This window comes from Schistocerca serialis, chromosome 3 (genome assembly GCF_023864345.2).
Source record: "Schistocerca serialis cubense isolate TAMUIC-IGC-003099 chromosome 3, iqSchSeri2.2, whole genome shotgun sequence".
In the NCBI taxonomy this organism is placed as follows: Eukaryota; Metazoa; Arthropoda; class Insecta; order Orthoptera; family Acrididae; genus Schistocerca; species Schistocerca serialis.
This window is the reverse complement of record NC_064640.1, coordinates 111,652,052-111,669,516: the sequence shown is the minus strand read 5'-3', so window position 1 is coordinate 111,669,516 and position 17,465 is coordinate 111,652,052. Positions and strand designations below refer to the sequence as shown.

General features: G+C 38.9%; 1 protein-coding gene across 4 annotated transcripts in view; it reads right to left on the bottom strand.

The window, feature by feature from the left end:
- The window catches only part of LOC126469796 (cyclin-dependent kinase 17-like), a 205,977-nt gene that overhangs the window by 55,525 nt on the left and 132,987 nt on the right, over positions 1–17,465 (bottom strand). For all 4 annotated transcript variants that reach the window (XM_050097050.1, XM_050097049.1, XM_050097052.1 and 1 more), the window contains 3 exons: positions 11,247–11,397; positions 5,557–5,678; positions 2,111–2,221 (listed from right to left, as the gene is read on the bottom strand). In XM_050097050.1, the coding sequence (XP_049953007.1) occupies positions 2,111–2,221; positions 5,557–5,678; positions 11,247–11,397 (384 nt within the window). The remainder of the gene's footprint in view (positions 1–2,110; positions 2,222–5,556; positions 5,679–11,246; positions 11,398–17,465) is intronic.

Below are 17,465 nucleotides of genomic sequence, written 5' to 3'. Positions count from 1 at the left end.
GAAATTGTGCTTTACTTGTACGTGATACAGTTTTGTGATGGCTTCTATTAGTGAAGTTGCTAGATTTCAGGCAAAATCTTTTATTACCCATAACTCCATAACTAAACATCTGTGGACCTATGTTTATGTGAACTTTTTTCTTTATTTTTACTTGTAGAATAACAATTAAAATATTTGCACACCTTCATGAATCACTCTGTACATAGGGTGAAAAAAAAGTACAAAAATTTTTGAAGTTTTTAGATAAGATAAAACGACACCCTTTGTTATGTGACAAAAATGTCACAGGTGCACTGTTTCCTGACTAGAGGTTCATGAAAGTTTTGATGTGTGATGTTCAGAGGTGGTGTGCAAAATGCTGTGTGTTGAGTATTGTTTAGAGATGTTACTGACCTCTTAGAGGTTCTTTTTGTGGGTGGAGATGAAGCATTTGGTGTATGAGACACTGATACACGCTCCAGAAGAGCTGGTTGCCAGTTTGGCTTAAGCTGCAACCTGTTTTTTGTGAAACACTTGGTTGTTCTGATAGTGTCAGACAATCATTAGCACACAGATGCCAGTTATGCATTACTGTAAATGGATGAACTTCAACAACATCTCTAAAACAATATTCAAAATACAGCCATTTGAACACTGTCTTTGGACATTACTAGCATCAAAACTTTTGTGGACCCCTAGTGGGTCTTTTTGACATATAAAAAGTGTTTCTTTTTATCTCCTCTAAACATTCTAAAATTTTGTATACACAGTTTTTTTTACACCCTGTAAATCTTGCTGCTCCTGTACTGAACCTACAACATTTCCTTGGGGTATGCTTGAAGCTATTTATATGCCAAAAGATTTATTTTGGTTAAAAATGTGCATGACACACTTTGGTGATCAATTAACAAAAAAAGGATTAACTTGAAATCCATGGTTTGGTGGATGTACAGTTAAGTGCCAGACTGTACATCCAAAGCTTTGAATTTGTTTCTCAGGTTTTTTTATGACACGTAACATGACTTTCCTCCTTTGGGACTGCTCTGACTAAGTGAAATATAGCATGCTGCACCATAGTTAACATTCAATGTTAAACTGTAGATCTCACTATAATACCCTAGGTGAACTGATTCAAAGGTCAGAAGAAGGACCGCATATATCTTGTGCCAGTACCATGCCTAGCGCAGCAATATCATTTTCAGGCCACATTTCACACTGATGGCTGGAAAAAAAGGTAGGAAACAAATGAATAATTCATTGTGAAACTAAAACAAGTAACCAGTTTATAAACCCACATTCATATAACACAGTGTTCCAAAACCATATGGAAGCCTCATATGTAGCCCTTGTATATGGATATTGTCACCTACAGAACAGGTAGATTTTGCAACCTAAATCACTCTATGCCCACTGGATAGCCAAATGCAGTAAAGAGTTGAGAATATCATTCAGATGGAGGACAGCTGGTGGCAAAGGAAAAGTGTAATCTTCCTGAAGTTTACCAGAGTATGAAATCAGGTTTGGTGTACTGTAGTTACACTGTTTGTTCAGCCTAAGATATTAAACCTAATAAAACTAAAAAATAACTCACACAGAGGATTTGGTATTTTCCAGCACTGACAAACTGGAAGGAGATGTTATATGACTATCCTGACAAAGACAACAGAAAAAAAGAAAATCAAACTGGAAATATATTTATGGAGTCGGAGCTAGCTGCCAACAGTTAAGAAGAAGAAGAAGAAGAATGAGAGATATCCTGTAGATGAAACTAAAATGAATTACATTAACAACACTAGGCAGCACGTAAACTAAGTTCCTCATAACATAGACCTGAAATAAGCGAAATCACAAATTAGACAAAGAGAAATGGAAGGATATGGTGAACAAAGTAGTAACTGGCTGGCAATGACGATTTTGGGAAATTAAGCTACTCTATTTAGTGTGCTTCAGGGATCAGCTGGACTGATTCATATGATCATGTAATAAATACGAGATAATATTATTTCACAGTTTCACGGCACTGAGGAAAGTTCGACAGCAATTAACAAAAGCCTTATGTTACATTATATTGCATTTCTTCCACAGCCCAAATAATAAAAAATTTTTAAACAAAAATTTGCCATTATTTTACCTTTAGTTCACCCTTTTCATTTATTAAGAGATTTTGTGGCTTAAGATCTCTATGTAGTATTCGCCTTCGGTGACAGTACGCAAGACCACGAAGAAGCTGGAAAAGGAATATCTGAAAGAACAACAAATTAAAAAAAAATTAATATACAAACTACGCAAACTGCATTATGATCACGTGCTTGGGAAAAAAAAAACAAGAAAGACATTGCAATACACGATACTGTGAAAAATTACATTGTAATTGTTAAGGGTTGTTAACATCTTCTTCAGAACAAATCAAAAGATCACATACTGCAACTTGGAAATGCTTTTAATGTGGTTAATTAACTGACTTGTATATACAAGACAAGTATTTTAGAAATATTACTATCCCTTGGCAGTTTCTACAATTTTCTGAGCGAATGATACCATTACTACACACAAAAAATGTACTTCCAGTCCAGTGCTGTCCCATAGTGCAACGGTGCTCCTCATCACACTTGCACACTGGTGCAGGCACCCACCAGGCGGTCCTATTGCGAACACTGTGTACATGCACGAACAGCTTGGCCACTACAGCCTGCATGTGCTCTGACAATGCAAAATGATCATGTACTCTATGGCCTGGCTGAAAGACTATACCCAAGTCAGCTGACTGCACACCCCTGCCCCCTGGAGATCAGAAATGGAACAAGTTTGAGTCAAAAATTGAGGGTTGCATACATTAGAAATCAAGGCACTACTTTTACATCAGTGATATACTGGCTTCCTTTCTTCCCACAGTTCTGTAAGTGCGACGAGTCTGAGAACAGTGACACTGTGGTCACTTTCTACTCATCGACTAGTTCTCTCTTGCTAAGGCGGAAGGCTAGTCGTGACATAGTACGGAAGTTAAGTGTGCAGTCTTACTGCAATAAATTAGCACTGATAGAGTGGAAATGACTGACTTTTGGGATCAGATGAGCCCTAGTGAATCAATGTTTTGTGAGACAGTAAAGCGTGTAAGAAATAAATTAAGTGATGCAGTGTATACAACTGCCAATGTGCAACTGATATTGATGCCTGGAAAAAGTTTCATGCTATAGTCCATATGTCATAGGAAAAAAAACATATGTGCCCTCTCAAATCAAAATAAGGCACAGAACAACATCACTGTTGTGTCCCTGTAACCAAAAATCAAGCTATCTGTGTGTTCTTTTGGCCACAGAAACTTGTATTTATGGGCTAATAGCAAGTTGTGTCACTTATAATTCATTTTTGTAACTTTCTCAAAGACTGCTGGAAATTTATTTTAAAAAGTAATCACCATTCAGGGGGTACATTTTATCCTCATTTTCTTATACTGTCATCACAGACAACTCAGTAACAGGTTGAAAGTATCTTTAACTCAACATAACTGTTCACACACAGCCACTGTATTTGTATATAAAACTCATCATGTCCAGTGGTTGTCTATGTAGCAGCAATGACACGAGTCCTCGGTGAACTCGTGTACTCGCTCTCCTTTCTATGCTGGCATAGTCCACATGTACCAACAATAGATGAAACTGATGAGTTTTCAATTAAATGGGCAGCAGTGGAGACTGGTGAGGCAAGTATCCGAGATAGTGTCATAGCACCTGCTGGCGAATTTAAGGTGAGTATACGGAGCTTGTTTCTGATCTCTACTGCCCACATGTAACCATGGGCACCCAGCTGTTCACAGATTGACACTTTAACTGGAATAGCTTGATATGGGAGAAGCAGTACAAACCATGGTTAAAGATACTATTTTTGGTCACAGGAAAGGTAGGTACCACTATTGTGCTGGACGTAATATTGTACTGGTATGAAATCATTCCATTATCTGCTTGTAGTGATGTGAGTTAAATAATTTGTTATTATTGAAGTTTTTGCTCTAATGGACATTCACAGTCACATGGAAACACCTTTTAGTAGTGAGTGTATAACTTATCTGAAATATCTTTACTGGAGGAAAATATTGGAACTAACCTTGCAGGCTGTCAAGGGGTGGGGTGGGGGAAATCATGTTCTCCCATAAGGGGTAGTTATAGCCTGTACCTGAGTAACACAGCCATTGTTCATGTGCATTCCAAGATATAGTAACTGGAATCACACAAGACCAGAAGACAATGGCCGACTGGTCAAGGCCGTCAATGGAGAGTCGCCAAAAACCACAGACAGACAACAACAGTGACAGCCAAACTTCGAAGACAACACGACAGAATGACAAGGCCAAAGAGTGAACCGAACTGGGGCCTAGACGTACTAATATCAAAAACCAAGCAATGAGGAAAGTATGGAAACAGAAGTGCCTCATTAATGCATTGCAAAGCTGATAGGATGAACACAAAAATTATTTATAATAAGTGGCTGCAAGAAAGGCATCTCAAATCTCTTTGACAGATGCATAGTGTACATGATAGTGCACCACATTGCACAGTTCAAGGAAATTAAACTCTGAACCTTGTTTCCCATGTAGTAAATACATTGTAATGGTTGTGAAAAAGTAATACCTCAGTGACAGAACACCTTGGACATTGTGGGAAGGGTTTTAAAAGAAAATGTCCCCCCACCACACACACACACACACACACACACACACACACACACACACACACATGCACGCACAATCTCCCCTACCTGAATACAATCAAACTGATTTGAAGCATAATTAAACAAAAATATTGTGTGACAAATTTCTGCAATCTGTCATTACAAACTTAGGAAGGATGATACAAAGGTGCACAAGGGAGATAACAGTACAAGACTGGACAAAAGTGGCTGTATACGTGAAAAACACTGGAAGGGAACATTGGCATAGCAATGCTCTAATGTTACAGGAACTTGAAAAACATTGTAATAGAGTTTTGAAGTGAAAGTATTGACAAAGTGAGTGACCAGGGAACTGATTTGCATCCAGATAGTTCAAAGAGCTACCTATACAGATACAGTCTTCAAATGTGGTTGATGGAATCACACTTTAAAGATTCCATATTTAACAGTGAATCAACAACTGTGGACAGCTCTCAGTAAGAATCATTTCTGTATATAATAAATTTGTTCTTATGGGCTGCATGTATACAATGTGGATGATTATTTTTCTCTAATGATACTAATATTTTGAAATGGAGGGCACCTGCAGTTTGACCTCCCACAGTGGTAGTGTAATGTTGTGGCACTGAGACAAGAAGTGTGGATGTGGTGGAATTGCAACAGTCAAATTTCAACTAGACTACCCCATCCCCTTTACAACAGAGGCTAGGTGTCCTTCAAATGAAAGTTGAACATATGTAAGAAGCTGGTTAGAAGATGTATACAATTTAAGAAAAACACATTCTAATGGAACATTATGTGTTCCTTTTATTACTTTATTTCCATCCAGTTAGATGTCACACCAAATGAGGCTTTGCTATTACACAGTAAATTTTCACTAATTAAATGTAATAAAGTATTAACATTCCATACCTTTACATTGTTCATGCTGAGAATGTTGCAGCACTCATCCATGTATTGCTTCAAATCCTTTTCTAAATACTCAAACACTAAGGTGAGAGACTTCTCAGTATGAACTATGTCATGTAATGTCACTGGAACAAATGTCATTATCTGAGAAACATGTACACAAAAAATTAGCACAAAACATTATGTTAGAATAGAATACAATCTTTGTTGTCACATGACATGTAGTATCTTTGTCATGCAACATATCATATACATTCACCTGACTGAAACACTGGTGTCTTGTAAATGAACTGAGGAAAAAACAGTTCCAAAATATATGAGGTAGTTCCAAAGCTACAACTGATTCTTTGTCTTCTCTTCCATTCTCAGTGCTGCAACTGCCAGCTTCCTATTCGGCTTGTATTCAGCTCACAAGAGTATAACACAGCTCATTTGCAACTATCTGGTGAATGAAAGCCTGAATCCCATCACCATAAACATATCTCTGATGACTTTCCATTTTTCTTTAGGTAAGTCATTTTCTTTTAGAGCAACCGACCTTGAACCAAAGCCAACATTTCCAAAACAGTTCAGTGCAGTATTTTAAGTCACCACACTCCTGGCAGCAACAAGCAAGTGTATAGTTTTCAAAATGTTCATATTTCCTCATGGACTAAATTATCCTCTCCACAACAACCACTTCGTATTTTGGTTTCATGCAATGAACTATGACCAGGTACAGAGGTGTAAGTGACTTGTGCAGTTAGCAGGAAAAACATAGCATTGACATTGCTAAAAAAATTAAGTCACCTCTGTACGTGGAAGGGATCTTTCTGTCATAAGAACAACCATTCATTTGTTCCAGTCCTGGCATCTAAACTTTTAGGTAACACTGTAAAAATTTCTGTGGTCATCCAGGCATTGATATTGAAGTCATAAGTGCATGGGACTCCCTCCATGTTTTTAAAACATATCGTTTTAAACTTAACCATTATTAATGATGAGATCATTTCATTTCTATCAATTATAACACACAATTCTTATCGGTTTTTTGTTGTCCCCCATCTCTCTGTCATATATTTTGCCAGTCGTCAATAGTAAGAAACCACAAACTCTCTGGTATGTTAAGAATTAAATAAAAAATAAGCTGTAATTCATAAATAATTTCATAATAATTTTTACAGCAGTTTCACCCGAACCACAAGAAGTGCCCATCAAAATGTTGGAGTTTCTTAAAGGTAGTTTCATTAACACTCGAACGGGCATACTGTTGTTTTTATAACATGAGCGGGTGCGTAGTACACATTTACAGAACAGCTGCCTTTGTTACCAGTGTACACATGTATGAGCAAAATCACAGTTTAATCTTAGTTTAATTACAAAACGATAAAATAAACTTACATTACATAAACTAAATCACTGTATAATCAAATAATAATAAAATAAACTTTCATTATATCATTCCATTATTGCGTACACATTATCTCATGGTAATGACCCACTCGACACATTAAACAGCACAGTTGCATAAGATCCCACCCAACTGCCTCATTGTGGGACTGTGCTGCTAGCTTGGAATCTGGGTAATTTTCTTGTACAGATCATAAATTTTTTCTCACCTAGCTTGCTGTTTATTTTGTATTACTGCTGCCAACTTGGACACATAACAGCACAACTTATCACTGTGTTAGCTGAAGCAATAAAGAAGGAAAAGCTCTGGGCTCACAGTTGTAAAATAACAATGGAACGGTGTAAGACAATGTTTTTTATTGTTACCACACTTGATACATGGATGCGCACACTCGAGGGTTAATATTAGGTTTAACTGTATTTGGCCATTGTGCCATGAAGTGCAGAAACTCTACACAGAATCCTGCATTTTTGAGGATTTATAGGCCTCAACGATGGTAAGAGAATTTTTTACACTGTCATACAAGTGAAACAGAAACAATAACTTCATAGCAGCTTGAATGACCTCATATCTTTTGACTCAAAACAATTTTCCATTTAGTATGTAAGATAAGAACATTTTAATAGCAGCTTTTCCCAACAGAGAATTATGGTTATTATTCACATTGGTTAATATTTGTTGGACTACTACAATATTCAATGATTTTGTTCGCTACCGTGAGTTTTCATAAAGAAAAGCTTTGAGAAGAACTTTTTATTTCCACAGGTCATTCATTTTGTCAACTATTTATTCTACTGATCTGCTTGCTCACATGAAAATAAAACAACATTTGTTACCTAATTGTTTGCATTGCATACTACTGTCAAATAAGTGAATCTCTAAAGTACTTATGGAAGGTCATTACAGTTCCTCAACTATTAAATTAGTGAATAATGGGAATATCTGCTCACAGAAGTCCAATAAATGAATTGCAAAAACAAAATTACAAATTCAAATCCATTGCATTACATGTGTATTGGTTAACTCACAATGAATATGTATCCTGAAAGCTATCCTATGACATGTGATGTACTGACTTGCTTTTTATTTATTTTATTTATTTATTGTTCCGTGGGACCACATTAAGGAGAAGTCTCCATGGTCATGGAACGAGTCAATACATGAAATTATAACACGATTGTAGAAACAGATAAAATGAAATATAAGAAGCATATTCTGGTGACATATCGTTAGTTTAAATAAAGAAAATCAAGAATGTAACACTGGAATTTGCTTAATTTTTTAGCTCTTCCAGGAGCTCCTCGACAGAGTAGAAGGAGTGAGCCATGAGGAAACTCTTCAGTTTAGACTTAAAAGCGTTTGGGCTACTGCTAAGATTTTTGAGTTCTTGTGGTAGCTTATTGAAAATGGATGCAGCAGAATACTGCACTCCTTTCTGCACAAGAGTCAAGGAAGTGCATTCCACATGCAGATTTGATTTCTGCCTAGTATTAACTGAGTGAAAGCTGCTAACTCTTGGGAATAAGCTAATATTGCTAACAATAAACGACATTAAAGAAAATATATACTGTGAGGGCAATGTCAAAATTCCCAGACTATTGAATAGGGGTCGACAAGAGGTTTTCGAACTTACACCACATAGCTCGAACAGCCCGTTTTTGAGCCAAAAATACCCTTTTTGAATCAGAAGAATTACCCAAAAAAAATAATACCATATGACATAAGCGTATGAAAATATGCGAAGTAGACTACTTTTCGTGTTGAAATGTCACTTATTTCAGATACTGTTCTAATGGTAAATAAAGCGGCATTTAGTTTCTGAACAAGATCCTGAACATGGGCTTTCCACAACAGCTTACTATCTATCCGTACGCCTGGGAACTTGAACTGTTCCGTCTCGCTTATAACATGCCCATTCTGTCTGATTAAAATATCAGTTCTTGTTGAATTCTGAGTTAGAAACTGTAAAAACTGAGTCTTACTGTGACTTAGCATCAAATTATTTTCCACAAGCCACGAACTTATTTCATGAACTACATTATTTGATAATGTTTCAATATTACACACAAGATACTTCACTACCAAGCTGGTGTCATCAGCAAACAGAAATATTTTTGAATCACCTGTAATACTAGAAGGCATATCATTTATATAAATAAGAAACAGCAGTGGCCCCAGCACCGATCCTTGGGGAACGCCCCATTTAACAGTGCCCCACTGGGACTGAACATCATTACCATTCTCAATATTACGGAGAATTACCTTCTGCTTTCTGTTCTTAACCCTTTTAGTGCCAAATACGATGTGATCGTGATCCAGATTTTCGGCGAAAAATGCCAGTAACGATCTGATCGTGATGCCTTTCTCATTCGCTAGGAAATACTAACAACTTTGCCTTCAAGTGCGGAAAAAATGAATGAGAAAGGCATCACGATCAGATCGTTACTGGCATTTTTCGCCGAAAATCTGGATCACGATCAGATCGTATTTGGCACTAAAAGGGTTAAAGTAAGAGGTGAACCAATTGTAAGCTACTCCCCTTACTCCATAATGTTCCAACTTCTGCAGTAATATTTTGTGGTCAACACAGTCAAAAGCCTTCGTTAAATCAAAGAAAACACCTAACGTTCGCAACCTTTTATTTAATCCGTCCAAAACCTCACAGAGAAAAGAGACTATAGCATTTTCAGTTGTTAAGCCATTTCTAAAACTAAACTGTACAGTTGACAGCAAATTATGTGAATTTAAATGCTGCAGTAACCTTGTATATACAACCCTGTCGATAAATTTAGCAAACACCGATGGCTTAGAAATAGGTCTATAATTATCAACATTATCCCTGTCTCCCTTTTTATAAAGTGGCTTCACTACCGAGTACTTTAATCGGTCAGAAAACTGACCACTCCTAAAGGAAAAGTTACGGATACGGCTAAGTACTGGGCTAACATACATGGAACAATACTTCAGTATTCTGCTAGATACCCCGTCATATCCATGAGAGTTCTTGGTCGTTAGTGATTCAATTGTTAACTCAATCTCCCTCTTGTCAGTATCATGGAGGAGCATTTCAGGTAACAGTCTTGGAACACTTTTTTCTACGAGCGCTATATGATTCCCTGTTGGGACTAGGTTTCTATTTAGTTCACCTGCTATATTCAGAAAGTGATTATTAAACACTGTACATATATGCGACTTATCAGTAACATGGACATTCCCACTACGCACTGATTCTATATCCTCAACCTGTCTCTGCAGACCAGCCACTTCCTTTACGACTGACCATATGGTTTTAATTTTATCCTGAGACTTAGCTATTCTATCTGCATACCACATACTTTTTGCCTTCCTAATAACTTTTTAAGCACCTTACAATACTGTTTGTAATGGGCTATTGCATTTAGACTGTGACTGTTTCTAACGTTTTGATATAATTGCCACTTTGTTCTACAAGATACTCTTATACCTTTAGTCAGCCACCCAGGCTGCCTGTTTGTGCTAGTACCCTGTTTTGAACGTTCTAACGGAAAGCAACTTTCAAAGAGCACGAGAAAAGTCTTGAGGAAAGCATTATATTTATCGTCTACTGTATCAGCACTATAAACATCTTGCCACTCTTGTTCCTTGATAAGGTTTACAAAAGTCTCTACAGCAACTGGATCAGCTTTCCTAAAAAGTTGGTAACTATATTTAACATGTGTTGCAGCACAAAAATCTTTTAGACTTAAAATTTGTGCATCATGATCTGAAAGGCCATTCAACATTTTGCTAACAGAATGCCCTTCTAGTAATGACGAATGAACAAAAATATTGTCTATGGTTGTTCTACTGTTCCCATGCACTCTCGTTGGAAAGAATACGGTTTGCATAAGATTATATGAATTAAGGTGGTCTACCAGCATCCTTTTCCTTGCACAATCACTTATACAATTTATATTGAAGTCACCACATATAACTAACTTTTTGTATTTCCTATAAAGTGAACCAAGAACCTCCTCTAGCTTTAGCAAAAATGTTGTGAAATCAGAGTCTGGGGATCTATAAATAAAAACAGTAAGATGTTTAGCTCCACTAAATTTAACCACACCTGCACAACATTCAAACACCTTTTCAGTGCAGTACTTTGAAACCCAAATGATCATATGTCACTGTTTCTTTTTACTAAACTCATATAATATAGGTCTGAAACAACTTAATACTTTTTTTAGTATATCGTAAAAATATGTTAAAATATTAACCATTCAAATTTAAAAAATTAATGATGGAATCAGTAGTTCAAGTACACTACATTAGAAAATAATGTTACCTATGTTGGCATGTCTGAGCTCCCTAAGTAAAGAAACCTCTCTTATTGCTGTGCATGGAGCGCCTTCTTCATGTTCAAGGCGAATTTCTTTTAAGGCAACAAGGTTATCAGTCAGCCGTGATTTTCCTTTGAAAACAGTCGCATATGTGCCCTGTAAGACAGAAAATATTCACAAAAAATTAACTGAAATTGGAAATAACAACACTTATCACTCTGAAACATTGATCTCTCAGAAAAATGACAACTGCAAACCTAGACTAGAAATGAAGATACAAGATTTGGAGAAAAGGTAAGGGGTGGTAAGTAGAGCTATCTGAACAATATTTACACCGCCGTTACTAGAATACAAAGTAAAGATCACAGAGCGTGCGCACAGTAGCAAGCTGCAACGATGATGTCGCATGTGACCCTGCCACCACCCAGTAACCAACCATTGCCATAATCTACTGTGTTGCCATTGTGTTTTGAGGGGTTCTGAGAGAATGTTACGAATTGTTTATGGTGAAAAATAACAATTTACTGTGCAATCATGAATTATACTAATCCCTGCAGAAAAAGAGAAACATTTATAAAACAAATATGGATAAATGCCAGTAAACATGCCAATTTTTTCTCAGTTGCTAATGTGTGTGGCCATAACATTTTGCTGATTTAGATTAAGAAAGGTATTTGAAAAGTGAAGTGTTGAATCTGCTTCCAAAACACAAGCTGACCCCCCTATGCTGTCCCAGCTCTATATCTTCCATTTTCCATGGTTGATTTAGAGGCAGCAATGAGCCTAACAGTGAGAGAAAAATTCACACACAAAAAAGGAAGTTAACATAAAATAGAAGATTAGATTTTACAAGTAAATATGTTACGAACTAACAGAGAAATTGGTATTAAAAGAAACATTAACTATGAAAACAAATAATGCTGTAAATGTGTCAGAGCACATTTGTATCAAACGATTATACCTGGTGATCAAAAAGTCAGTATAAATTTGAAAACTTAATAAACCATGCAATAATGTAGATCGAGAGGTAAAAATTGTAAAAATTGACACACATGCTTGGAATGACATGGGGTTTTATTAGAGAGAGAGAGAGAGAGAGAGAGAGAGAGAGAGAGAGAGAACAAAAAAAAGGAGAAAAAAAAATAAAGTTCACAAAATGTCTGACAGATGGTGCTGGACAGCAAAACGTGAGTGACTGCACATGACAATCATGTATAAAAGAAGCTGTAATGAGAGAGAGAATCAGATGCGCCAGCACCCGCAGCATGTTGACGTTACCTGAAAAGGCGCTTTTAGTGAAGCTGTATTACCAGAACGGGTAATACGCTAGTTCAGCGTTACGATCCTATCGCCATAGGAAGGGGATTTGAATGGGTTAAGGGCCATTGACAAATGCAGCTGTGGCGAGAATGATTTCGAAGTTTGAAGCCATGGGTTGTTTAGACGATAGATCTAGTAGTGGCCGACCGAGCACAAGGCGTAATGCTGCTGAGACAGTTCAGGAAGAAATGGAGACTGTAGCGGGTTCGTCTATGTATGGGGAAGTCAGCGCTCATGCAGTTGCACCGGCATTCCATAGACTACTGTTTGGTTGGCACTGAGGCGTACCCTCCGATGCCATCCGTACAAAATCCATCGGCATCATGAACTGTTGATGGTGGAAGATGACGATTGGAACGTGTTGTGGACCGACGAAGCTCATTTCATTGCTCCGAGGGTCTGTCAATGCCCACAACTGCAGAATTTGGGCTACCGAAAATCCTAGAACTGTCGTGGAAACTCCATTACGCGACGAGAAAGTCACGGTATGGGTTGGATTTACCACATCTACCGTTATCGGGCCTTTTTTCTTCGAGGAACTGCATGATTCTGGTTTTGTAACTGCTACCGTGACGGGTGAGAGGTACACAGATATGTTACAGAATCGCATCATCCCCAGCCTGGCTGATAAACACCTGCTGGAACGTACGATGTTTATGCAGGATGGCGCTCCACCCCATATTGCTAGACGCATGAAAGATCTCTTGCGCGCGTCGTTTGGTGATGACCGTGTGCTCATCCGCCACTTTAGTCATGCTTGGCGTCCCAGGTCCCCAGACCTCAGTCCGTGCGATTATTGGCTTTGAAGTCGCAAGTGTATCGTGATCGACCGACATCTCTAGGGATGCTGAAAGACAACATCCGACGCCAATGCCTCACCATAACTCCGGACATGCTTTACAGTGCTGTTCACAATATTATTCCTCGACTACAGCTACTGTTGAGGAATGACGGTGGACATATTGAGGATTTCCTGTATAGAACATCATCTTTGCTTTGTCTTACTTTGTCATGCTAATTATTGCTATTCCGACCAGATGAAGCGCCATCTGTCGGATATTTTTTGAACTTTTGTATTTTTTTGGTTCTAATAAAACCCCATGTCATTCCAAGCATGTGTGTCAATTTTTACCTCTCTATCTACATTATTTTGTGATTTATTCAGTTTTCAAATTTATACTGACTTTTTGATCACCCAGTAAATTATGGAAAATGAAATAAAAGAACTTAAGCAAAATAACACATTTTACAAGTTCGTCACTCTTGGTATAATGCAGAGGTACTAAAATGAAACATTTTCAAAGAGGGGTTGTGGTTCTTTGCCTGACTGTCAACAACGAGAGATTATGAAAAGATTGTGGACTAACTGGTCATCTGAAAATATTTAAGGGCAGTGACTTTACACTGTTTATCTCAAAAAGTGTTATGTTTGGCCAAAGAAGCATTGAAATATCCTCTTCTTACTGCAGTCATTATTACAAGAACACTAAAGGAGTTTAGAGTGTCACAAAGTGTTGCTGATTTAAGCCTTAATATGATGAAAAAAACATGTAATTCTTAGTTTCCATGATATGAAGTTAACAGTGACTTATGTTTTCACAAGGGTAGAAGAGATTGTTGGAGAATCCAACAACAATTCTCAAGTTATGATCATCAAAAGTTTGTACAAAAATGAAAGGAGCTTACTGATTGTACTTTTTATACAGCCTCTTATAAGTACATGTTAACTGAAATAATTCAAGTCGTAGAAGCACTGAATCTGAATTTGTATGTGATATGGGGCCTTCTCACAGAAAACTTATAGGCAATCTAAAGGCTACACTAATTACTCAGGATTCAAAAATCCATCAGATAAAAAAAAAGTATTGTTTTCTGAGACACGTGTCATACCTTAAAGCTGCTAAGGAATCATCAGCTTGAGTAAAGATATTGAGTGGTCGTCTCTCCAGTACTGCGTCCTCACATACTCCAGCTGCTGCATGCAATGCACTGGGTTATGTCCACATGAAGATTTTGGTGCAGCATCACATCTACTGGCCAGAAACTGATAGCAATATTGAACACCGTGTCCAGGTTTGTACAGCCTGTGTGCAGAATCAGGCAGCACCACTGCATCAGTTTTCCCCTCAGCCAATTCTGGAGCATCTTGGGGACAGGGCGCACATCGACTCTGTGGGTCCCTTTGTGGGTAGAGGTTGGTGGTCAATGTATTTTCAGTTTTCTATACGTTGCCAAACTGTCCTCCATGACATTGACAGTCACTATTTGCACATTGTTTGTCATTTTCGTTATCAAGCGCTCTCCACAGATCCTAGTCTCTGATAACGGTTGGCGATTCACGATGCAGGAGATCGCGGACTTTTGCATCCACATTGGTATCCAGCATCTGAAAACTGCACCATTCCATACAGCTTCTAACATGGAGGTGTAGTGATTCGTGTGAACATTCAAGACTCAAATGAAAAAGCCTCTGTCTGCCTCGTACTGTGACAATGGACTATCTAGTTTTCTTGCCACATAATGGGTCACATTGGTTAATGGGCGCAATCTGATGGGGCATTTAGAAGGGCGCCAACTGAGGGGTCTTTTGGATTTGTTGCACCCTGAGTCACAAGTGGTCTTGTGGCTGGCAGCAAAGATGGCTGCTGGTTGTAATGGTGGGCCACAAAAGTCAGCATTTGTTTGCGGCAGATGATGGTTGTGAGCACTGGATCTGTTATTCCAATCAGCTGTGCCTGCAACCTTGCCGCCACCTCCAACCTGCCCCAGTGACGCGGTCGGTCAGGGCATTAGTTTAATGAGGGGGAGGGAGAGAGGAGTAATGGGGGGGGGGGGGGGGTGCTCTTACCAGTCGCAGTATGTGCCCCCGTGGGCAGCTCTCTGTGCCTTCCGCCAACCTACCTTTGACTGTAGACTGGGATACCAGCGAGCATAGCTCCCACAACTGCTGATGTGGAGCCCCTGGAATTTGACCCAGTGCCCTCCTCCCCCTACTTCCTAATGGTCAAGTGCCCATCCCAACTGATGCTGGTGGACCAACTGTCACAAAAGCCTCCACAGTCTTCCGTCTAGCTGCATCAGCATTGCTTCCTTCAGTGGTCGATCTACTGCCAGGGAACCTCGCGCCCTCACTGGTTTTGCAGCAGAAGCCAGGCCATTTTCAGCCACTGAAATGGATGCGGATGAGGTGGTGAAGATACAGCGGTGGAATAGGACAGAACACTGTCATGAAGGTGGCACATGAAGTGTGTCATGCGCAGAGTCACTGACTAAGGTGTTTACCTGTTGGCTGTGACAGGTTTGGCTCAGCAGCTCTTACATTGATTTCAACTACATGGACTTCGTGTTGCACTGCACGAGGTTTTAGCATGCTAGTGCCAGTTGATAGTACTGGTAATGTCTTCATTTATATCCGTGCTCATCTGTACAGGCATTCAGACTCACTGCTCCCCACATAATAATCTTTCAAAAATCTTACAGTATTTTTCTTCTGCTGGAACATAAGGATGGAGCCCAGCTGTTATGATGGCTCCTCATTCATCAGATTATAAAACAGTACCAGTTAAAATACAATTTTATGTAAACTTCTATGGTTTAAATACAACAGAACTGTGTTAAAAGGCAACTACATTTACTCTTCCTTACTTCTTGTGTCACCACATGATTCTCTGTTGTAGTCTGCCCCCGTTAGCTGAGTGGTCAGCGCGGCGGCATGCTGCTACGCCAAGGAGGCCGGAGACTTTCTCCGCTCAGGGACTGCGTATTGTGTTTTCCTCATCATCATTTCACCCCCATCTCTGACACACAAGTAGCCCAATGTGGCATCGTATGCAATAAGCACTTGCCCTCAGCGGCCAAACTTCCCCGAATGTGAGACTCCTGGCCCACAATGCCGTACGCTCATTTCCGTTTCTCTGTTGTACATTACGCTGCTGTATCTGCTACCTCATTTGCCTCATTCCCCACCTGCCTGACTAACCAACAGATTGATAATTCCTTTCCCACTGTCTTACAGAAGTGGCAACTGTGGAGATAATGGATATGCTGAATAGGTTGTGAGTAAAGAAATATATAGGGGACTCAATTAGCAGATACTAAACTACTAGCCATTCTGTTTTTGTAAATGCTAATGGATGAAAGACATTTAGAATAGTGTAAGCTCTCCATGACACTCTAATGCAAGCAGTTCCAGCTCAAGCATGCACCATTAGCAGCCAGACACCCACCAGCAGAGGTGGGCTGGGGTGGGCAAACAGCTGATGCGGGGGTGGTCTTGAGGACAAGGTATAGTGTAAGTGACCGTATTGGACTGTCTGAACACTTGCAGGGCAGGGGTAGCCAACCAGCTCACTTATACACAGAATGCCTGCAATAGGGCCATTTGGTGGGTAGCCTACACTATCTTCACTCGCCTACAAGTATGATAAGGGATGCCTTTGCTGATGGTGGAATGTTAGAAACGCCTGTGTTAATGACTGATATGAGTTCATAACATTCCATGCATTCCTCATAGTATGAATATTCTGATAAATTTAAACCAAGTTGGAAAATTCAGTGTTGTGAGAACAGGTGAATTATCTCGAGACAACTTCACTCAGTTTTTGCTGGTGTGTAAGGTTCCAGGGTCCTCTGCAGATGGTTAGCTTCTGAAATGTTGCACAATCATATGCCTCACCCTAACTGACAAGTATGACACAGACTGTCATTTTATTCCTGGACAGTATGATGTGGAATCCCATAGCATATTATGTGCTCTAAAAAATCTAGAAAGAAATAATAGTTGAGGGAGGTCTGAGAGTTAGTGTAATTGTCCATGTTGTGAACTTCTTGGAATAGAACATAATTTTTAAACACAGTACACCAAGTAAAATATGCACTCTTACAGTGATTGTTTCAGAATCTGT